The sequence below is a fragment of the Haemaphysalis longicornis genome, unplaced genomic scaffold, assembly GCF_048455015.1.
Source record: "Haemaphysalis longicornis isolate Haplotype H1 unplaced genomic scaffold, Haemaphysalis longicornis Haplotype H1 scaffold_8, whole genome shotgun sequence".
Classification (NCBI taxonomy): Eukaryota; Metazoa; Arthropoda; class Arachnida; order Ixodida; family Ixodidae; genus Haemaphysalis; species Haemaphysalis longicornis.
In genome coordinates this window covers 104,279,806-104,304,117 of record NW_027526445.1, presented here as the reverse complement: position 1 = coordinate 104,304,117, position 24,312 = coordinate 104,279,806, and the positions used below count along the sequence as shown (strand labels likewise).

Genomic DNA, 24,312 nt, shown 5'->3' with positions numbered 1-24,312 from the left:
CTTATCTGCAAAAAAAAAAAAAAAAATCCTACACGTTTGCAGTTGTTTATTGCTGCGGTTCGCGGCCACTGGCAACGTCTGCTGCTCGTTTAGCGCCGGCAGCTCGCTTGTAGCAGACGACGCGCTGCCGCCCGGTGACGCGATGCGCGCGATGAGCTCTGTACCCTCCGGACCCTCACAACGCGCATGCGTGCTGTTTCTGCGCGGCACCGTTAGGAAGCTCTAGTAGTAGCTCGGGCCACGCGCTCCCGTGTTCCCACTAAGTTTGACCGCGATAGTACCTCTCGATCCCCGTACCTCTCGCATGCGAAGATTTCTCGGGCTTTGCGCATACTACCGGCGCTTCGTCGCAAACTTCGCACGCATTGCAGAGCCACTCACGCGCTTGACGAAAGATAGCACCCCTTTCAGCTCGGAAAACGACCAAGAAAAAGCATTCTGCGAGCTGCAAAAACGCCTGCAAAGCCCGCCTGTGCTCGCTCATTTCGATGAAAATGCCGAAACGGAAATGCACACGGACGCCAGTGATATAGGCTTGGGTGCCGTCCTTGTCCAAAAGCAAAGCGGCTGCGAAAGGGTAATCGCCTATGCCAGCCGTGGTCTGTCGAAGGAGGAGAAAAACTATTCTGCCTCTGAGAAAGAGTGCCTGGCTATTATATGGGCGATTTCAAAATTTCGCCCATACGTGTATGCAAGGCCATTCAAGGTTGTAACAGACCACCATGCGCTGTGTTGGCTCGCCAATTTTAAGGACCACTCTGGCCGTCTTGGGCGGTGGAGCTTGCGCCTGCAGGAGTTTGACGTTACAGTCGTTTATAAGTCCGGCAGGAAACATTCCGACGCCGACTGCCTGTCCCGCGCCGCCGTCGACCCACCACCACAAGACTCTGATGAAGACAGCGCGTTCTTCGGGATCGTGACGGAGAGCGACCTAGACGCCCAGCAGCGTGCCGACCCCGACTTATGCGTCATAATCGAGTACCGCGAGGAATGCAACGTTGCCGTTCCTAGGACCTAGGAAACTCCGTCCTTGTGAAGAAGAACTTCAGCCCCGGAATAAGAGCGAATTACCTTCTCGTCATCCCCGCGGACCTTCGTGACGAAATTTTGGAAGCGTGCCACGACGACCCGTCTTGCGGACATCTGGGCACAGCCCGCACAATTGGAAAAATCAAGGCGAGGTACTACTGGCCCGGCCTTACCTCTGACGTCACCCACTACGTCCGGAGCTGCCGTGACTGCCAACGACGAAAAACGCCGCCGACAAGACCCGCCGGACTTCTGCAACCGATCGCCGTCCCATCGAGATCATTTCAACAGATTGGAATGGACCTTTTAGGCCCGTTCCCTACGTCACGATCACAGAACAAGTGGATTGTCGTAGCGACAGACTACATGACGCGCTACGCAGAGACCGCCGCTCTTCCGAGGGGGACTGCACAAGAAGTGGCGAAGTTCTTTATAAGCCAAGTTATGCTGCGACATGGAGCCCCGGAAGTCCCAATCACAGACCGCGGAACGGCATTTACTGCGGAGCTGATGCAAGGAGTATTACGCTACAGCAACACAGATCACCGAAGAACGACGGCGTACCACCCCCAAACGAACGGACTAACAGAACGTCTGAACAAGACAATCGCAGATATGCTGCCAATGTACGTTGACGTTGAACATAAGACTTGGGACGAAGTGCTCCCTTATGTCACGTTTGCGTACAACACGGCTATCCAGGAGACGACGCAGCTGACGCCGTTCGAGCTTGTCTACGGTAGAAGGCCGACTACGATGCTCGACGCCATGCTTCCGCACGTAGAAGACGACGACCTCAACGCCGACGTCCACGGATATCTTCAACGTGCGGAGGAGGCCCGCCAGCTCGCTCGAGTTCGTATAACGGACCAGCAGCTGGTGGATGCGGGCCGCTACAACCTCCGATGCCGAGACGCCGAGTACCGCCCAGGGGACCGTGTGTGGGTTTGGATTCCCATCCGACGACGCGGACTCAGTGAGAAGCTCCTGCGACAATATTTCGGACCCTACAAGATTCTACGACGTGTTGGCCAACTCACCTACGAAGTGATCCCCGACGGTGACGAAGTGATCCCCGACGGCACATCACGACAACGCACGCGGCCTGAAGTCGTCCACGTGGTTCGCATAAAACCTTTCTACGGACGATGACGAACTTTTATTTTCATTTGTTCGGACTGTCGCTTATGTTAGCATCGGGTCGATGCACTCTTAGAGGGGGGGTAATGCCGCGAACCATACCTTGGGTTTGTTTATTTGTGTTTTGCTTTTACCGCCCGGCTGCGCCGGTCTGTGTTATCTCTGCGCCAAGGGAAGCGCGTGTTCCATTCTTTCTTTCTGTGCCGCATGTGTTATCTGTTGTGATAGGGAGAGCATTCCCATCTAACGTGAACAGCCCAGAATAGTCTTCTTGGATCTACTATGTTCTCGATGCGAATCGACGTTTCGAGAACCACGCGCGCCAAAAGATAAAAAGCCTGCAGTGCGGACGCCGGGGCATTCGATTCGACGACACTCGCCTGTGCAAGTCACTTTGTTGACCGCTGCTTCGCCGCCTCTGTATTCTTTTGAGTTGTTAGGGGAGCATAAGTTCGCTCCAATAAACGTGTTTTCATTCAAGACAACTGCATCGTCCTTGTCTTCGTGGCAATATGGTGGGGCATACTATGTTTATGGGAAACATTACGGAATGTAAAGAGTGGGCAAATCATGTCACTAAAAATGGCATACAAACAATGTATAGTTCCAGTCAAGACTCCGCTTGCAGAGATTTGCGCCCTTCTCTCCACCATTAAAAAAGTAGGCCACCCAACAGTACAAGAAAATAGCTATATCAGCAACTCCTACGGAAGGGCTCGACACATCTTTGATTATAGGGAAAAGTGTCGAGCACCCGCCGTGGTGGCTCAGTGGCTAAGGCGTTTCGCTAATAAGCACGAGGTCGCGGGTTCGATTCCCGGCCGCGGCAGACGGTTTTTTGATGGAGGCGAAAAGCAAAAATTCCCGTGTGTACGAGATTTCGGCGCACGTTAAAGATCCCCAGTTGCTCAAAATAATTCGGAGCCCTTCACTACAGCACGCCTCATCGTCTGCGTTGCGTCGGCGCGTTAAACCCTACAATCAATCAATCAATCAATCAATCAATCAATCAATCAATCAATCAATCAATCAATCAATCAATCAATCAATCAATCAATCAATCAATCAATCAATCAATCAATCAATCAATCAATCAATCAATCAATCAATCAATCAATCAAAGTTTCCAGTAAAAGACACTATAACTCAATACAGGAGAGAAGGTAACGCTAGAGCAAGAAATTTACGGAGAAAATGTGACTACATGCACCGTTTGGGTATCATACTGTTCCCGAGAGTAGGCGAAATTATACGGAAAGAAAATTACTCGATGACGATATGAAAGAAGTAATTCAGGGAGAATCTGGACTCCAGCATAAGAAGACAAATTTGGCTGGAAATTTACAGTGGGGAATTCACCCTGCACAGGAGACCAGTTGACTTATGATGATCAGAAGGGAAAGGTTTGAGGGCATAGAATCTCATTTATTAGGAACTCATAAATATTAGGTTCGTGTTATCTGCAATATTAAGCTAAACAATGAAAAGGAAAAATAATTTATGCTGACGTAGTCAGACAGTAGGCTATTGTTCTTACTTTCAGCGGTACTTCGCAGCTTAAAGTTAGAGCTACACATTTGCCTTTTCGAGTCGTCAATACCAAAACTTCAATCTCCTAAATTGATCATTTGTTATAGTCGTGTCCTGCAGGAAGTTATAGGAAACATACTTGCAGGTGGTGATAAGCATTGATTACCTATCTTGCAGGCAATGATAGAAAATATACTGCGCCTACCCCCCCCCCCCCCCGCCCTACTTTAACCATTTCGCGCTGTTTTGTCCTCACGTAAAATAAACTACGCTGTTTAACCCTCTTTGATTGTGGGAGATGCAATATTCATATTTGCGAAACTAGCAATTAGGACAGCTGATATCATAATCCTAATCACGCAGTTGATGTCATAATCATAATCATAATCATACAGCTGATACATTATGTCATAATCATGCAGTGAATACAATTGTTCAAAACGCTTCATCTTCTTCTGTGTGAAAGCGCCGTGCCTTTTAGGTAGTGCTCGAAAGGACATTTTGTTTGTAACATCGTTTACTGTATTGGGCGTCAATTCGACTTTCTTACTAATGAGGGTGTAGGATGTGCTAGTCATGCCCTTCTGAAAATTCACGCGCACAGCGTCTTCATGCTTGATCAAGCTTCTCACAAGCAAGGCGGGACACAATTGATTCAAAGCTTAAAGGAATGAAATGTTTATCGCACAACTTTTGATAGAATAATTAAACTTCAAGTTGGGAACTAGTTTGCATAAAAAAACGAGAAACCACAGGGCAATAACAGTGCTTCTTACGACTTCGCTTACTGAGTTGGTCAGCTAGGGTTGTTTTTTTCTGGTTCTCTTGCTCATGCAAGGGATAAATTGTAGAGACGGGGCTATTTGTGCGGGTGCTTCTTCAGTCTGTAGCTTTGTGAGCTGAAGATATTGGTTGTGGAAGGATCGACATTTGGGCGAGTTCAAGAGATATTGCTTGTGAATGGCTTTTAGGACCGTGAGAACAAAACTGGCTGCAGCTACAACTCGCTGGTAAAGGCACCATAAAATATTCTGACCCAATCTTCTTGCACATAAACTCCGTAACTTGCCTCCTTGACGACGCAAACGAGAGTGGATGTCGTGTTTCCGCGGAAAGGGGTATCTCACTCTTGTGGCTAATCTCAAGCTCTCTCTGCAATTCACCCTTATGAAAATTTTTATTTCCTTTGAGCTCACATTTAATTGCCCATTAATATCCCAGAGGCAGTACAAGGGAAGTTTCCTTTGAGTTGCCTCTGAATTGAGAATTGGCCACTGCTATTTAATAGACTTTGAATATCCTTCCTTTGAATTGCCTCCGAATGTACTGCCTTTGAATTGTCTCCGAATGTACTGCCTTTGAATTTACTCTGAATGTACTATCTTTGAATTGCCTCCGAATGTACTGCCTTTGAATTTACTCTGAATGTACTATCCTTAACACTAGTCTGCAGAAAATGCAGGGAAGCATGCTTCAGCAAAAAAGAGTCCGTGTCTTCAGCAGAACTTCTCTTTTATTTTGTGAATTGGCCTATTCAGCAGAACTTCTCTTTCATTTTGTGAATTGGCCTCTTGCCAACATCGTAGACAGGCTGCCACTTATCTCCCTGGGGGGGCAGCCAAAAGTAGCACACGTGTATGCTGTAAAAATAACAAAATGGGAGGAACACAAAATTCAGAACACATTAAAAGAGTTTTTCATAAAACTGGTCAGGAACACATCAATGCCAAAGCTCTTGCAAGAGTATTTCGCCCTTTTCCACTTATTCAACATTAGAAGAAGTACCACACAACCAGCACGACAAAGTGCATATTGGCCCAACGAAGCACTAAACTGACATTGGAGTGCGGGTACTTCTTTCTTCCAGATATTTAGACTTCTGGCCATAGGAGACATGGGCTGCACCCTATACTGCTTCAAGAATGAATTGAAGGCAGTGTGAAGAGAAAATGCATTTGTTTTTGCTTATTTTATCTGCTTGAACGACCTTTTAATAACATAAATCCCAATTATGTTCACAATTCATTGCTTCTAGAATTTGGGAGATGCCTTTCAAATACTTGTTTTAAGGCGCATCACAAGCGACCATGCGCACATCATCGATCAATCACGCAACTAGCAGTTACGTCCCATTAAGAACATCCGAGAGTTAAACACTTTCTGTGTACAGTAGAATCTCGATAAACGGAAATCGCTTAAACAGAACAGTAGCCTGTAAGTTGGTTGGCTTTGTATTCAGATAAAGTAAAAAAACTCGGTAATCAGAACTAAAATTTCTACGTCACCGTGTAAACGGAACTAGAAATGGAACTACTTGTGAAACCCACTGGCATGAGAATCAGCTTTTTACGGTTCCGGCTGTTTAGTTTTTTTTTCTTCCTCCCATGTTTTTTTTTTTGACGTCGTAAGCCTCGTCTCGTTAGTGGTCAGCTGTGTTAGCGCAATGAATGCAACATCACAGCTCTTGTTCCAGTCGTTCAGTCTCAATTCAAGACGCTGAGGTTACAGGGCTCAGCTCCTTCTGCCTTGTTCGTACCATCGTGGTGCTATTCGTGCTTCATTACTGCGTTGCCGTATTCTACATTCAGTGGCTCGTAACACTCACAAAGTTGAGGCCTCTACCTCCGTGAAGACACAGTTGCAAGGACTCAAACAAAAATAACTGAATTTTGTAGTGCACAGTGACCCATTGTTGCCAAATAAACTTTGTGAATGCTGTGCCTAAAACTTTTTAAGTTTTCTTGCTTTCTGAAAAACTATCAGCTACATTCACCTTCTAGTGCTTAGAGTTCCATGAAATGGTATGAAGAGTGCGTACACACACAAATTTGCACTTTAGCACATCTATCTCGGTAAACAGAACTCCTGTTAAAAAGAACTAATTTTTTCGGTTCCTTAAGGTCCGTTTATCAAGTCTACTGTTTCTTACCATTTTTTGTATCAAATGGCACAAAACTGTTCAAGCGGGAAAAAAAAGTGCCCCATATGCGATTCAAAGTTGCGGCCACCAAGCCAGCCCAATTTTATGGCCAGCCTGCACTGAAGTATAACACTTTACCCACTACACTATAAACGAGAGAAGCATGCGTGGCAGAAAAGTGGGGCATAAAAGCCGCTTCGCATTTGTAACCCAGCGCTCTGGTGTGCTTTCATGAATTCTAGTCAACCCAGAGCTTTAACCGGTAACTTACTGTTGAATGCTTCTGAAGTAAGCCAAAGGGCAGCATATCCAATGAGCCAAACAATGCCAACAGCATTGTTTATTGGAGGAATAGGCAAGCAATCGAACAGCGTGATGGTGGGACTCGGTGCAGTACCACTGCTTCTCGCTAGTTATTTTTGCACTTGATGAGTAAATAACGGGTTGGTTATAAGTTCTCAATGCTCGAAGTTCCTTCGATAAAGGTAGTAAATTCTCATTTTAAGCAATCGGCCATTATCTCGTCAGGTCACAAGTTTCACCGTCGCGCAACTCACATCACAGACTATGCAAGACAGATGTCGGCAAGCTTGTGCAAGAATACTTGCTAGCAAAACGGTAGTTCAGACTCGCGCGAAACAGTTTAAACAGTTCACAAATACCCAGTTTACTGTAAACATCTGCCACCGCCACTCGCCCTTGTTGTAGACTGACCATGTTGATCAGTCGTATCAGAGATCAGACATGTCCTGTTCAGTTGCAGGGACAGTTTCCTCGTGGCGCCAATGTTGTAGCTTTATCTGACCCTTTGCAAGCCCGCTCTATGCCAACATGTTGTGCAGGTGAGGGGGAATTGTGATTCGTTCCTTACCAAGACATCATTCACGAGTTCAGGAAAGCCACAGTGAAACCATAACTGCATTTTTTTCCTTTCTGCCAATATCGGGCAACAAAATGGGTACGCATTGTTTCTTTATCAAGATTCCACGGTTATAAGTGCCCACACAATGCAATTTTTATTAAATCTTTTTTTTAAATGTTAATTAGAAATAAACAGCCCTCCATGACCGATAAAAAGAACCATGTGCGTTTTTAACTTTAATGGTAAACCTTAGCCGCTTTATCTATCTGTTGTTCGTTTCACACTGTCCAAAATACAATGAGCTACTTAACAATAAAGCCCCCTATTCACAAAGCAAAATCACCTCATGCTACCAGGAAGCCTTTTATAAGTGTCCGAAAAGGACCAGAATGAGAATGGCTGTCACTTTTCAGAAACTTTTCTAAATTAAAGGCGCCCTTATTTAAGGCGCCCTTTTTCGGAGCAAGTTAAGGTTAGGCTCCCGCAAACGAGACTAACACATAGGGCGGAACTTCACTCTGGCACCAATATAGAGGGACGCACCCGTGGTGCCAGCTTCAAAGCACTTGGATCAGCCAGCTCCGTTGATAGCCAGTCCCCGATTGAGAAGTTTAGGCTTAATACCCCAGTTCACACTAAAAGTGCACATGACTACCCCTGGAGTAAATTTTCACCACACTATCATCCCTTTTCTCACATGTGTAACTTGGTCTCCGTGATTGGCTCCATTCTGACAAGCAGTGACAAACTGTAGCCGCCCTTGCCTGCATCGTTTCATGAGCGCAGGCAGCGCCATGGTGTCAGTGCTGGTCACATCCAGCGCCAGCTGGGGTGGCATGTGTATGGTGTCGTGTATGTGTGTACATGTGTACACAGCTGTCAGGATGGCCAGCGTGTGTGCAACTTGTTTTTGAGTGCAGAAAGCCGTTCAATCTTCACAGCTGTTCATTATTAATTTTTCGCGAACAACATGCGAAATTTGCATCCTAAGCGAAACTACCATCGTTGTCTGCAATGTTCATCAGGAAAAGGCACACTTAAGGTAGTTTGGTAGCTACCTTACGTAGTGCTTAATTTTTGGGCCGATAAATTTGCAAAAAGGTGTCCTTTTGGCACAAGTTTGGTTTTTAAAACACGTTAAGGAGCTGAAAAGCATTTGGAGGCAAAAGTTCAGGAGTAAGCAAAACCTAGCACAAAAAGAAATTCTGCACCTAATATGGTACTACTGTAATTAGTTACTGCCAAATGCCAGCGTGGGTGCTTCATGTCGTAAACAAACATGTACTAATGCAGTGCAACTGTATACGTTTGGTTTTTAATCGACACTTTGCTGTCTTTCTTCATGGCTGTCCCTGTTTTGCACCCCCCTACCTATCCAAAAAAGTGGCATTATATACTTACAAACCACAGCATCCAGCCTTGCGCTGTCCAGCGCCTTCTTCGCTGGCACGTCTTTCTTCACGTTGCATGGTTTTCCATACAAGGAACTCACGGCCAGTTCTTCTGGTGTGAAGACAGCCCGCAGTAAATTGCGGGCAAACTTGGTTGGCTGCTTTCCTGCGCTCAGCTTCAGACGGGCCAGAAGCTGGGTGTCAACAAGGACATTGTTGCCAATGTCCACCTGCCCAAAAAAATAGCGGTTAGCATTCATTTCAGTAACACTGTTTCAATATGCTCGAAATACATTTCAGGGAAGACCCAAGAGTGAGCTCAATGAAATCACAACAAACATAAGCTTCCCCAAATGCAACACTCAGTCTAACTGCATCAAAGGCGAATCACAATCGTAAAATCCAGAGTAACTGGTAATTCGTCTAAAAACACATTTAAGCATGGATATGTATGCATGTTCAACATGCTTCACTTTGTTCAATAAAGAGACAAGTGCTTAATGCTAAATTACACCCCAGCCACTTAGAGTGGCGACCAACTATCTCCCTTGGTGCTAAGCATAAAGTTCCCAACATCAGCGGCGATCCGTGCACCTGAGCCGGCTGGAGCTGTTGAGGAAGGCGTTCTAAAGCTCGCCGGGGGCCAGCGTGCTGCACTTGGGTTCCTCTACCTTTTGGGGGCCGACCAACGTTCGGCTCCCCTATTCTAAAACCTGCGTATGTGTAGCAATGCCACGTTCCGCTGACCAGCCGAGCAGCGACCCGGCACTAGCACCACTGCGCGACGCGACGGCCGCGCTGCCTGTGCGCATCGCAGGCTGCTGCACAGAGCTTGTTGCCGCCTGTCCAAATGTAAAAACAAAGTTCCACATTCGAGGATGGGGATGATGATGGGTAGAAAAATTGTGCTAGGAATTGTGACTAGCGATGTGAAGTGAAAGCGGCGAACCAATATCTGCACAACCTCCCTGCACCCGAGAAACAAATCGGCCATGAGTCGTCGGGGGTGAACCCCTTTCTAAAGCTCACCGCGAGCGAACATGCTGCGTTTATACTTCCCTCAGGCTCTCCTATTCTAAGGAAAGATTGTATGAGCCCTCCATTCACCAGAGGACCTTCTGGCCCGTATCTGAATGGGAACAGAATGAGATCTTCAGGCCGAGCAGTCACCGCAGTGCCAGCACTTCTGAATATGACGTCATCTGCCGCCATCCAATCGCGAAAGGCAGCCAGGGCTCTCACCGCGCCCGCGGGCAGGGGTCGCTTGTTTTGACGAAAAAAGATGGCTTGGGTGTATTTACACATGAAATAAACATCTTTTTCATATTCAGCGTCAAGAAAACCATAATGTAATAACCCCAACAAAATTTTTTTGAAAAGCTCTCACCAGCCCTTTAAGTGTATAAAAAGGCTATAAATACACTTAAATTTCGATCTTGCAATTCCGCAACTTCGTTAGCCATCACTGTTGTCATTATCAAATGACATTCGTCTTGCCATGTAATGTTATTACAGCTAATGTAATTTGCTTTGAATGAAATTGATTTGCCATGTGACAGGGGTACAAGTTCATTTGCAGTCTTCCCCAGCTGCACTGAAGAAAAAAAAATGAAAAATTAAACTGAAAGGCCACCTTTTTTGAAAACTGAAATTTTTAGCGATTTTCAAACACAAATAATGATTGTCGTCAAAACACCCATGCATTTAAAGTGGAATCCACTCCGCTCACACCGGACCTTGCTATAGCAGACTATCAGCGACAACAGACTAAATTCCGGATGGAAATTGCTTTGACTGAATGTTAATAGCAGACTTCTGCAGTGCAAGCATCCAATATGCTTTTTTTTTTTTTTTTTCGGGGAAACTGCTATGTCTGGCACTAGGTCATTGGCGCAGCTAAGCCAAGCCAGCGCCAGGGGCCCTTTCTTTTTTTGCGACCTGTGGCCAAGTAGCTGATTGCAGCGTCGAATAAACAAAGCGTAATTTTTGCTGTCAAACAAAGCGAAAAACAGTCCAGCATCACCAGAAGTATGGGCCTGTCCAAGCAGACAGTCCACTCGACCATCAAGATGAAAGACACATGAAAAACGTGACCCGGGTGGCATTAAAGCACAAGGCCTTCAAATACACTAAGTGGCACACCAGGAGGTCGACTCTGCCTTCGCCAGTTGTCTTTATGTAATAAAAAACTCGGGTTCAGTGAGTTTGGCATTTATAATTCCCTCGCATGCATCATTCACGTTCCATTAGATGAAAAAGTAGTATTGCCTCAAGCAGGGAGATGGTTCCCATCTATTGTGTGCAATCTGCCGCTGGCCGTGCGGAGTGTCTTCCATACCGTCCTTGTTAGCACATTCCTTTTCATCATGTCAACTGGTCAAACTATAAATTTCACAGCTGTCTTTCATCAGATTATCAAGTGCAGAGCCCTTTAGGGGCTCGCCTTTTCGTTGTATCTCGCTCGGTGGACCTAAGTTGAGCCCCACTGCGTACCATTGTAGCGGAGTCCCACAGAGGCTTCGAAAACCAAGCGGTTTATACAGTTCTAACCGTTCAAAACTCATGAAATACATCTCCCAATTGTTTAGCACAAAGAAAACTGCAGGTACATTTGAGGCAAAGTATACGTAATTAACCAGCAGCGCCCGCATTCATTTAGTTAGGAACGCTCGTTGGATTGGTTTTTACAATAGTAAGTGAAAAATAGTGGCGGTGCAACGCCGGCCCATGAGGGAGGAAAAGAGCACAAAAAGAACAGAACTCCCGCTGCCGCAGTTTCAGGCAGGGGGCACGCAAGCACAGCAAACGCAGGAAATTTGAATTGCACTTGACAAACCTCCGTTCCATTCATCAAGACAGGAGTGAGACAGGGCGGCGAAGAGCATGATGGGAAGGGGGTAGCAGTGAGCAGATAACGGCACTACAGCCCATTATGGCAAATCACTGCTCTGCACTTCTGACAGCCTTCACATTGAGTGAAACAGTTCAGTATCAGCTGTTTTATACCCTAGTTACACGGGGGCACACTTAACCACGGCTAAGCGAACCACGGTTAGGCAAAACTGCGGTTACCCCGCTAACCATGGTTAACGCAAACTAAGCTTGGCCACCTCAGTTCAGTCACACTAACCGCAGTTCCCGCAGCCGCAATTCTCAAAATCGCGCAAGTCGGTTCAAACGCAAGTGGCGACGCACAAGCAAAGGCGGAAAAAAAAAAAAAAAATCACCTTGCGATTGGAGGAGACGCAGGCCCTCAAATAGTGGGCGCCCCAAAGCTGCCCCCAAGAGGTGCTGGCGTTCTTTGCGTCACTCTCGCAAGCAGCGCAACTGCCCGTCAGCAGCAGCTCGTTTCCCGACCCACCCGATCAACTATGACAAAAGCCGTGCTAAATTTGTAAATTCCCAATCGTCCCCCCCCCTCCCCTCCCTAAGAAAAGGATAAACCAGGCAATCACAAAGCGTTTTCAGCACTCGGAAATGATCGGCGCGCCTGTCGGCCATGCCTGCGAACACACCGGCGCGCCTGCCCGTACGGCACTGCATGCAAGTGGCTCGAACCGGCCCAGACCACGGCAGCAACAGCTTATCGCCAGTCTTCGAAATCAATGTGATCGCGGAAAAGAACTTACACATGCAAGAAAATGGACGTTAGTGCGGTGAAAAATTGTGCTACGGATTGTAATTCGCAGTTGTAGAGATAGCGGCGGTCAAATATCCACCGCGATGCTAAGCCTAAAGTTCCCAACACCGAGCAGACCTGAGCAAACCAAGCCGGTTGCGAGCTGTTGAGGAAGCCCCCTCCTCGCTGCGCGCGACTGCGTTGCGTTTGGGTCTGAAGCGACTGCTTTGAAAGTTAAAAGTGTGGTCATTTATTTTGTTACGCTCACAACCAAGTGACCGCGGTCACCACACTTGGAATTCCGTGTGTAACAGCCAAAACCGCAGTTTGTGATGACCACGGTTAAAGTTACGTAACCACGGTTTCTTAACTGCGGTTACTTCCGCCGTGTAACTAGGGTATTACTGATCAGACAAAGGTAATTAAAAATGCAGAAGCGTCCTTGGGGGCAATGTCAGGTAGCGATCCGAATTGTTTGACGAATGGTTTCGGGTAATCTTGCCAAGTTACAAACTGTTTCAAAAGAGCTTGGCTAATTCTGCTGTTCATGACTGATGTTTATAGCTGGCGAGTAATTGCTCCTAGCTACATTCTTGCCTCGGTTGCTCAGCTCAGCGTGCGTCTCTACGCACTCGACCGCATGTGCTAGGCCTCTTCTAAGTGCCCGTGCTAAGCTTTGAAACCGCTTTAGGCGATTTCTTTCTCCTGCGTGAACACTGTGCAAAGATGCTGCAGGTGTGCAGAAAGAACTGTCAGTAGCATTTATATGCAATACTGGCCAAAGTTCCTACTCTGCACTCATACACCCCTTCCACCCCCACCCCTGTTCAAATACTGCGCACTTCAGATGCAGCAAACATTTTTTCTGGATTAAGAGGGTCCGTTGTAATCGGCATAGACTGTATATGCGTTTCATGTGCTTGTTACGCCTTATTTAACATAAACGGTTAACGGCGTCACATTTCATGTAATTTAGTTCCACTAACCGTACAAAACATGCAGAGACATTTTCACCAAACAAGTAGACTTAGAAACCAGCCAGCTAATAAAACAAGTGAGTTAACCTTTTCCACGGGAGCAGCTGCTACTGCTGATGGCTTCGATTCGGCAGCTTTGGTCAACTTCTTCACCAGCTTCTTGACGTCTGCGCATAGGAACATAAATGAGAATATCAAACATAAAAGTGTATGAACACAACTGCATACATTTATGCTGCCCCTGCAGGCAGTATGCTGAAATGAGAAAAAAGGTTAGATGAGACACCAAATGTTTCATTGTACAGAAAAACTAATTCTTTAAACCAGCCTTACTCATTACGCACCGTACTACAGAAATTTGACAAAATATTCTTGAACATTAACCTTGCTTTACCTTCAAATACTGATCCATCCAGCTATACAAATATATATATATATATATATATATATATATATATATATATATATATATATATATATATATATATATATATATATATATATATATATAGCAGTGCCTTGGCCCAGCCCCCCCCATTTCCCCTGCTTAAAACCTGGCTTGCATTGACTAACGGCTTTTATAACTTTGCAATCTTGTAAAGCCATTAGCCACTTTGTAAAAAGTCGCAGAACCGCAAGCATTTCGTATGGGTCGGAAATGCGAAAGTGAGAATGCCCAGTTCAATGCCTGAGATGCATTGCTTCTGCCTCACACTGCCAAAGTGACTTGCTATCTTCCCAGTTGAGACGCTTTGCTTTGCGATCCACCTTAACGCTCTCAACTGGCTTTGTTCCGTCTCCTACACATTGGACACTGCTCATTCCTGCCACCACGTAACGGGAGAGTTGACAAGGGTGAATTTCACTGCTCATCAATTCACTCGTTTGGCTGCGTCCTTCCCCTCCTTATATCTGTGGTATACTGGCATAGACGGCCACATCTTGCTACTGCCAAGTTGAAGCTTGCACTATGGTACACCTTCCATTTTATCCTGCTTAGGAGAATTTCTCTCACCAGCATCGGTAGACTTAATAATCTGCTTATTGCGACACCCTCTTCTATTTCATTTCACCAGCTTTAAACCCAACTGGTATCAGTAGCATTCAAGTGCACACATTAATGGTCCTAGTAGTTCGATTCCCCAGCTAGATAGTAGTCAGGTGATCACAACCGAACATTTCCCACACCACACAGCAGCTAAATGTATATTTCTAAGAATGAGCGGCGCTACTGCAGACAAAATAAGCCCGAACACAGATTGAGAAAATGGCACTATTCATGCCTACTGCCACCAGCAAACTCTTCCCATTGCTACTAGTTAATTTCATTTTGACACTAATAATGATTCATGTACAGCACTCCCTTTGGACTGCAGGTTACATCGAAATGCCTTATTTAGATAAGACAGCTGGGCTCGGCCAGATGCTGTGAGAGGGTATTTTTTGCAGCAATTTAAACAATGTGCACGGGCACGGCTTCAATATGCACCATTATTACAGCTTCTTACACTGCGGAACAAGATATAATGCAGGTTTTCATGGAAATCGGTTTGCTTCTCACAGAACTACAAATGCCTACCACTTTATGTGGCTGCCAGGAACACAATAGCAGCTGCAGAGTGTTTGGGGGGAGGGGGCATGCTGATCTACCACAGGGGCAGGCACAATGTTTCAGGGTCAGGAAAAAAAAAAAGCAGACATGAGTCTAGTCTAACTTTGCTGTGAACATGCTCCGGGCCACAGAAAAAAAAAATAAAAGGAAGGCGACCTTTAAGTAACAGATTTTGTTTTAATTCCTGCATAGCCTTGACTGCCCTTTCCCTTCGCACACCTCTGGATGTGGCTAACTACCATGCCAGAACTGGTCTCTACCAGAAAGCTAAGACCATAGGCAGTTGCTGTTTCCCTTTTAACAGTTCTGGAGATGGTGAGCCAACACACCATGGGTAATCTCTGCCAAACTATTGTGCCGATAAGCAATCACTTTCACATCACCAGTGAACGAGGCAGTGAGAAAAAAAAAAGCCTGCGTTCTTGTGACGTTGCAGCACACAATCAGCCAGCCTTCTGCTGCTACCGCATCTCTCCTTTCAAAATCCAAGAAACAGAAAACACATTCCTTCAAAACAACAACTTATGTTTAGAGTTACAACTGCAGCTTTCAAAAACCATTCAGCAGCAGTACATTCAAACAAAAAAAGAGGCACATTTGAAACCAACAACCGTCTGTGTTTTTCAGTGGAATGTTTTCATATGATGGTAAATAAAGAATGCTTTAAGGGACACTGAAGTGATTTGTAAACATTGCGGGATTACGAGCGGAAATTGTAGTCCGGAGTTCCTAGGCCCTATTTCGACTACTCTGAGCGCGTTTACGCGAATTTATTTAGTAGACAAATCCATTCGAAAATGCTGTCCTCCTCTCTGCACGCTCGCCCATTTTCTGTGGCGTTTTCGTGTGACGTCAGCAGGAGATGAGCTGGCAATTGGGTGCGCTACTGCATGGCTCGCCAACCTTCCGACCGAGTAGGTCAGCCCAGCGTTTAGTCCGCCGGCGGGTCGTCGCAATTGGTTCGCTCAGTTGAAACGAAGCCAGGACACAATTGTGAATGGAGGAATGTGCCTTTCTTTACTTCGTTAGTTTGTACACTGTATCTAGCTTCAAGTCAAGGTCGCTTCACACAAACGCACATGCGACGCTTCGCTGAAGACTGGTATGCCAGTAGGAAAATATCAGGCCTCTTGAAGGGGGGAGAAGAGTGAGCGAAGTCAATATAGGTACTAAGGAAATAAAATCAACTGATATTTTAACCGTACAGCGCAGAACTAAGGTGCGGGAAGCACTTTTTTGTGCTGGGCGAACAAGCACAGCGGTCAGCAGCACGACTACGCATCTGCGAACGCTTTTCTGTCTAAGAAATGCAACTGCTAGACGTGAGATATTGTGGAAACTTGGGGGACGCTTACTGCACGAGCGCAATACAACAAATAGTCACCTACGCTGCTTGAAATGCTAAAACTAAATAAAAGTGTAAACTGGTTTTACATTATATACCTTATATTTCGAAGATCGGCAGCGCTCGCCCGTGGCCGAGTGGTCTGGAGCGCTAGGTATGTCATCGCAAGTGTTTTGCAAGTCACGAGTTCGAATCCCCGCAGGAACATGCTTTTTTTTTATAAGTTGACTTTTATGTTTTCTGCCGATGTTTTCTATACTGAGTTCATCTTTTTTTGGGCCGCAACATTCATTGCTCCACGAACTAGTTCACAGAACGCGCGCAGGCTGACACTGGCGCGCTAGCAAGTTCTCGGCATGCTGTTGCCGAAAGCACCGACTGCTTGCGGGCAGTGGACACAGGCCAGAATGAACACACCCTTGGCCTGGTGCGAACATGCTTTTTATGATAAAGGCATGAGTGAGGAAAGCTCCAAATATGGGGGAAAAGCCCATTTTGTGGCTTCATTTAGCATCCCTGTTTGCCCTAGCTTTGTCTCTGACCATATTTGCACCAGGCCCTTTTTTGTTATGGGCGAAAGTAATTGTTTCATGAAACATCGGGTACGCTCTGGAAACGGTAACGTAAGACAAAGTCGCTGATGCTAGTTGGCCAGTGTCGCGTGAGACAACCCCGAAGTCCCAGACTGCTGTACAGCTATAATAAGGACGGTGCTCACAGTACTCACTGTTTACTGCACCATTCTTACTGCTATAAAAATGGCCGCGTATCTGCTCCTTTCGTTGCAAATGTCGACAAAAGACGTTAGTCTTTGTCGACATTTGCCAAGTAAATGCCTTCCCTTCGCTTTCCAGCTCACCTCTCATGTTCCTTTCACGTCGCGCTTCTCCCAAGGGAAACACGTAAAGGCTTGCTCAAGCCTATTTAAATTTACCGCGTTTCTCTGCTGTAGGCCGGGTGCCTCGATGCCAGCGCTGCCGTACGACGGAGACGTGCGTGAATTGAGGCACCCTACTTCAATGTTTATAGTACCGCGTTTCCCTTGTCCACGCGAGTTCCAAGCAGAACGTGGAACCTATCTAGTGGAACCTTTCGCAACGGTTGCCACTTGATTTCTTAAAATGCCGCCAGAAGCTATAGTGGCATGGGTGCCAGCAGGCGATGGCGGAGTGAAAATTTTTTTGTTAGTTTATGAAGTATTTTATCTCGCACAAATCAAACATGTATGATTTTGTACAAAGGAACGCTGCAAATATCACTTCTGCATTAATTTGTTGTCTTATATTTGCACAATGTCTTGTTGTTCTTCAACAATCTTGACAAGTATGAACATTAAACCGAACTTTAGACGGCCACATTTAGCTGTGACTATATAAGACTATTGCGCAAACATTGTGTTACTTTGGCCGGGTGGCTGAATCGAGTCACGGACAGACACAGACAGACACAGACAGACCGAAATTTCTGGGTTTAAGTAGCCCGAGAAACACTATCATCTTTAAAAAGAATGTGCCCTACATTTAAGCGCAAATAGCTCATTCGGCAAGCTCATAAGTCCTGCCTAACTTGTGTTTGCTTTTGCTGACCTCAGCCAATTGCATGACTGTGCATAATACACCATAGGTTCTAGTGTGGGAAAAGCAGCTAGGGTGTCACATGGCCATTCTCTGTTTTCCTCATCATTCAGCTTATTTGAGTGAAGTCTGCGTTGAAAGTCGTGTCAGTGTTATTCTAAAGTGGCAATCTTTCGGACATACTGAAGTTGCATTTTATCTTAATGGCCCTTTTAAAGTGCTGCCAAGTATCACCGCAAAGAGGACATATGCAAGCGTGGTTCTCTCTTCTTACTGTGGATGGCAAGTGCATCTCTTAGAAGTGATTTCGCCACTTTCTACAATGCATGCGGCAGGCACTATGATGTAATACTTTTTATACTGTTTTTCATTCCAAACAATAAAGTCTTTCACTCAGCACCTCTAAAGCTGCAGCTACAGTGCCATGAAACTGTAATCAAAAATTTGCCACTGTTAATTTAAGTTACATAATTTTGATGTCAATATATCAAAACTGCACTACAATCAGAAAGAAATCTGAATTTTACGTACCAACCAAAGCTCTGGCCTCCTCCCTTTCCTCCTTAAGCCGCTTCACTTTCCCCTTCGCCGCTTCGAGCTCCTGCTCCAGGGATGAAATTTTTTCCTGTGCGGCCTCCAGCTCACCCTCTTTGCCGCAGCTGCACTTCCGCTGAAAAAACAAGTGAGTACAGTTGCCAAGAAAAAAAAAAAAAAAGTCCACACATCTGCTTGTGTAGCTGCGAATTTCAACAAAATACGAGACTTCTGCCGCCCCTGCCAAGACAATGCCTCTGCTGTCTCATCTGCCCTTGTTCCCCTCCTGTCCCAGTTGACACATGGGAGGTTTGCACAGTTCCATTTTGCGCATTCATACTGCTGCGCCATCTGTTGGGACTTAGCACTAGAGCCACAACTGCAAGATCCGGGTCCTATTTGTGATTTGTGGTTAAAGCATTTTTTTCAGCACATTTTTAAAATTTGCTCTCGTAAAAATAGATCCCACATCTACTGGTAATTAAAATAATGCTGCAAACATTCGTTATGCAATTGATGTTCTCCCTCAATTAAGCTTAATATTATCCTTTTGCTGAACAGTGTTGAGAAATATGGAGCATCGTCCTAGATTTATTAGATTGAAAATGTTTTGCCTACTCGAGAATTAATTTTAACTTTTGGCCAAGCGGCTGAACCATGGGACCAGTCTTCGGCAGTAACTAGTTACTACTAACGCATTACCGGTAACTATAGTTCATATCACAAGCTAGCTGCAGCACCGTGGAGGCTACATTGTTATCAATAGTGCGCCCACGGAGGGCGCCTAACTCGCCGTGAAGGGGGTCCTGAAAGGACATTCCCTTCTCCCCTCTCGGTAACTGGCACCGCAAGGCCCCGGCGCCTTTTGTCGCTTCCTTCGCGGTGAGTTAGGCACCCTGAGGGGGACAACAATGTAGCCTCCACAGTGCTGCAGCTAGCTGGTGATATGAACTATAGTTACTTTTTGCAGTAACTTGTAACTGTAACAAGTTACTTCCGAAATAGAGGAACTTGTAACTCTAACACCGTTACTTTCTACGTAGTAACTGTAACAGGAAATAACCGATACAGTTACTTGCGTTTTTTTATATAAAAATTTTCCACCAGTTAAACCAGTTTAGCACTTCTGCTGAAAAAACAAGTGAGTAAAGTTGAGTGAGTACGCTGAAAAAACAAGTGAGTACAGTTTAGCACTCGTTAAAGGCCGACGTACAGTTCGTGCTTTAAACTTATTCAGACTTTCTTCTTTCCCACATCCTGACTATCTTTCATCTCTCCACAACACACTTGCCAAGACGATTATCTTCCCTTCAAAAAACCGAGGTCGGACGTAGGTCTTAAAAGTGCTTTTTTAAACTTTCCATTCGTCTTGAGTGCAGCAGAAACAAGAAAAAGAAAGAAACTGAAAATTGGATCCCCGAAAAGAGAGAACCTCTCGGATGCTAACTTTGAGAAACAACTCAACCTAAGCTACAAAGAGTTTTGCAAATAAATTCTTTGAGACGTGTATCAACAAAACAGTTGGTGCCACAAAATAAGGTGTGCACAATGATGGTTGGTGTTGGGCTTGAGTGTGCCCCCTTTTAGGTTCCCTTCGTCGGGGATTTTGATTGAGGCGATGAGGCGCGCCGTAGTGGAGGGCTCCGGATTAATTTTGACCACCTGGGACCTTTAGAGGAGCCATGAAGAGAAAATACAACTTCGTTTACTTTGAAAGAACTAGGATTCAGTATCTCACTCAGCTCCATCACAGCCACAAAAGATGTTTTTTAACGAAAAAAAAGCAAGAAGTATTTAAAAAGTTTCAAATTTTGCGCCACAGTGACGTGTTATGAGCAAGAATGACGTCATACGGGCCAGCAATAAAATATAATTTTCAGCGCGTTAACTGCACGTTAGCATTCAAGTAATGCGGTCAAATGGAACTAGAGGCCCCATTACAGACATCCAGTCATGTGTCGTCGCGACAGGTCAGTTAGGCGGCCGCCAATCGCACAAACAAGGTTCTGTGACGTCATAGAAAAGTTGCGGGAAATTGGCTAGGGGGTCGCCACGGCTTCACACGTTTTCTTTAATATCTCCGTTATTTTTTCGAAGATTGCGATGATATTGATATCATTGTTATCGGGACTAAGCAGTCTTTCTAATAAACCCAACTTGTGTTTTGTCTTCATGGCTCCTTTAACGTGCACCGAAATCTCGTACACACGAGCGTTTTTGCTTTTCGCCTCCATCAGAAAAGCGGCCGCCGCGGCCGGGAATCGAACCCATGACCTCATGCTCAGCAGGGCAACGCCTTAGCCACTGAGCCACCACGCCGGGTTCATCGGGGATTTTACACCGTGCAATTTTAACTACCCACATACTTAGGGTTATACGCAGTAACGGAAAAGTAACGACATTACTTTTTCACAATAAGTGTAACTGTAACAAGTTACTTTTGGAAACTTTAACTGTAACTGTAACAAGATTACTTTTTCGGTTCAGGTAACTGTAACACTTACTTTTTGCCAGTAACGTGCCCATGACTGCATGGCACACAGACACAATTTTTGCATTTGATTGGTCCAAGAAAGACTATCATCATTAAAAATTGAATTTCACAAGCAATATGCATTTGACCAAGGCAGCTAACCCTAACCCAAAATAACTTTGGTTCTCCAGACATCTAGCAAGTCTTACCTTTGGAGCTGTTGTTTCTGGTGGCGAGGCCATCGCCACCCTCCTCCGTTTACGCTCCATGGCTGCTGCTGTGCCTGAAAAGTTGTGCGACAACATTGTTCTATTTTTTTTGGCTGAGAGTAAAATCTTCAGTTACAGCAGTTTCTGCCAAAACAAAATTGACTCAAGGTAACTTTTTTCAAGACAGGCTTACCTGAGATTATGGGTTTTTTTTAAGTACAGATATCAAAACCTTCAACAAAAATGCACAGATGCATGACCATAGATGCATTCAGCGCAGCTTGCTGATAGCCACTGGTGTTACCTGCGAGATTAGGGGATAGCACTGCGGCAGCCAGGCAGCTTGCATCTGGTTGTGTTTTGGGGCATGAAAATAAAAGAAGCTAGCACCGAAAATAATAGTTGTTCGGTGATTGCGCTAAAAAAATTATGCAGAAACTGTTGGGTCACACGCGAGTTCTCGCTCCTTTGCATTCTGGCGTATGCATGCTGAAACTCCACGGTGCTGGTAAAAAACGTATGTGCCAAACGCCACACAAAAGTGAGATCAAGATATCACTGGTTATCAGCCAAAGATAAGTTCCAAAATAGGCATTGGCCACTGTTGTGGCGAATGACTGTTTCTGGTTGATGTCGAACCTTGCCCCTCAAAACACGAAAGCATCGGCAATACCTTTCACAAACCTAGCTGCCACAGTGCCGCCCACTACTCCCGCTGGTCATACTGGTGGCTATAAGTAGGCTGTGCTGCATGTGCAGTCACCCAAATATTCGACTAGCATGCGCGAGCGACAACTTTTCTGTGCATGAGCACCATATGACGGGGCCAAGTTGAAGAGGTTGAGGCTAAGCGCATGATAAGGTGTTCCCTCTCAGAACATCACCACTAAATTGTTTTGCTCATAGTTTATGTCCTGAAGATCAGCTTTGCAGCAGCAAATCGAGCGAAAAATATCCAAAGATGTGCCGAACACTCCAATTATGAAGTAAGGCTATGTTCAGGCTACCGATGAAAAAGCCGTATCGTGATCGGCATGTCACGCAGTTCGGTTGGCTGAGACGTGAAATAACTTCATTCTTTAAAGTTAAGACAGTTGCGGCAACAGTCTGAACCCGGCCCAAGCCGAAGAATATAGATTATTCATTTTCTGCTTCCTGACGTAAACACCTTTTTCATCTGTAAAAAGGTCAGTTATCAACTTCGTGTGCTGCAACGCTGGTTTCTGGAAAATAAATTAGAAGCAAAACCATTCGCTCACTTCCGCTGCCTCTTCATTTGCAGCGTGCTTGCATGGGGACATGTTCTTAAGAAATAACAGCCTAGCAGACAATGATCGCAGCTGAGCACGCTACCTGGGAATGCGCTTAACCACAACCTATTTTCAACTTGGCCCCGTCATATGAAGCTCACACACAGAAAAGTGGCCGCTCGCGCATGCTAGTTATAGATTTTGGGTGACTGTACAGAAGGCCACGCGTTCGTGCGTTGTTAACAGTTATGAACTCTGTACTGTAGGCAATTCTACCTAGTTGAATTGCATTTCATCACCTATGGGTATCCAATCACATGGTGCAATTTTTGTGAGCGACTCGACAAGCGCAACTCAACAGTTTACACTACGTAGTACGCTACTGCCGGGCCCCTCCGTCGCTGTCACTCGCTTCTCGCTGGACAGAAGCAACGTAGATGCAAGCGGCAGCGACGCCAGGGACTGGCACCATTGACAGCGCGCCGCAAAGTGAGAGCGATTCCGCGTGCGCCTTGTTCAAGAGAATGAAGATAGAACGAGCGGAAGCTGGTTGCGTCATGCTTTGCGGGAACAGCCCAGCAGACGACGGTTGCACTGGCAGGATCGTTCTCTGCACGCGAACTACCTCCCCTCGTTTCGCCTTCTACCCACCCGCCAGCCGACGCTCCCGCGATGTTATTAAAAAATTCGCCGGCTGTACATTTCAACCAAGATACCTTTCTTTCATCGAATACTTGTATACTTCCCTAAGTGTAAAAAGGTAAGTGCGATGCTACAGAACAAAACTGCATTAACAAACGTGGGTGAACTGAACTAGAGCGGTCAGATATTTACGGCGATTTCACTGTTTCAAACTTTTATTTCCACTGGGTAAAATAAAAGCGCGGTGTCGCGAATAAGACGTAGTATTTTACACACCATGTAAGGAAATAGTGAACAAATTCACGTTCTTACCTGTCGCGAGGATGTATGCTGGGGCGAATTCGCCGTCTTTCCACATCACTTCCACCGTTTCGCAGGCCATCTCCTTGATAACTCGCGGGTCGTCCGCAATCATACATTGTTTTTCCACAGATTTGATGTTTCTAATGGGGTATACATCCCACTTGTCATCGTCCTTCCACTTCACCAACACATGGTCCCTTGACTCGGACATGACTGTCCACTAGGCTTCGGAAAACAGGTGAAACAGGCGGGAATCGCGGGAATCTCCTCGTGTGTATGTATCGGTGTTAGCGGTGATGTCATGGCGATGCCGATTACCAAAAAAAAAGAAAATCACAAAGTCTTCGTGAACTCAATTCCAAATATTCAGTCGTACAAAATAACTCTGGCAGCGACAGCGGGCCAATAAAATAGCAAATGTTTTCCTTGTAAATGTTGAATACGTAAAATAAAATGTTTTATGGTGTTTACAGTGGTTAGGCCAAATTAGGCCTGGACGCCGCAGATGCTCTCGGGAAACAGGCGTTTGCCTATTTAATCGGTTTTGTGGAAAAGTACTCGAACGGTCACACATCTGCACTGAACTAAGCTCTGATACCGTAGACCAGAGGTCCCCAAACCCGGCCCACTGGTAAACTCGGCTGGCGAGGCCTTGCGACCAGCCCGTGGTTTTACTCAGGGTTCAAAAAAGCATCCTGTGTTCACATTTCAACATGATTTTAGGATAATGCCGCGCTCCAGCTTTGGATTCTTTCAACGTGCCAGCCTGAACTGGCGACATTTCAAATTTTCTGGATATCAATTTCGTCGAACCATATTGGTTACGGCGTGTAGTACACAGTCAGTGAATGGAATTTGCTCCATGGGATAGTTTGCGAGATGTTAAAACGGCCAGAAGCGCA

General features: G+C 45.6%; 1 protein-coding gene across 1 annotated transcript; it reads right to left on the bottom strand.

The window, feature by feature from the left end:
- Window positions 1-5,204: 5,204 nt before the first annotated feature.
- LOC144148979 (uncharacterized) lies at window positions 5,205-23,813 on the bottom strand. The gene is made up of 6 exons (XM_077680500.1): window positions 23,420-23,813; window positions 21,216-21,289; window positions 18,531-18,669; window positions 13,556-13,635; window positions 8,883-9,102; window positions 5,205-5,339 (listed from the first exon to the last, which is right to left on the bottom strand). Exons 1-6 carry the CDS (start codon window positions 23,619-23,621, stop codon window positions 5,251-5,253), a joined length of 804 nt encoding a protein of 267 aa, XP_077536626.1. The 5' UTR covers window positions 23,622-23,813; the 3' UTR covers window positions 5,205-5,250.
- Between the last annotated feature and the right edge of the window lie 499 nt (window positions 23,814-24,312).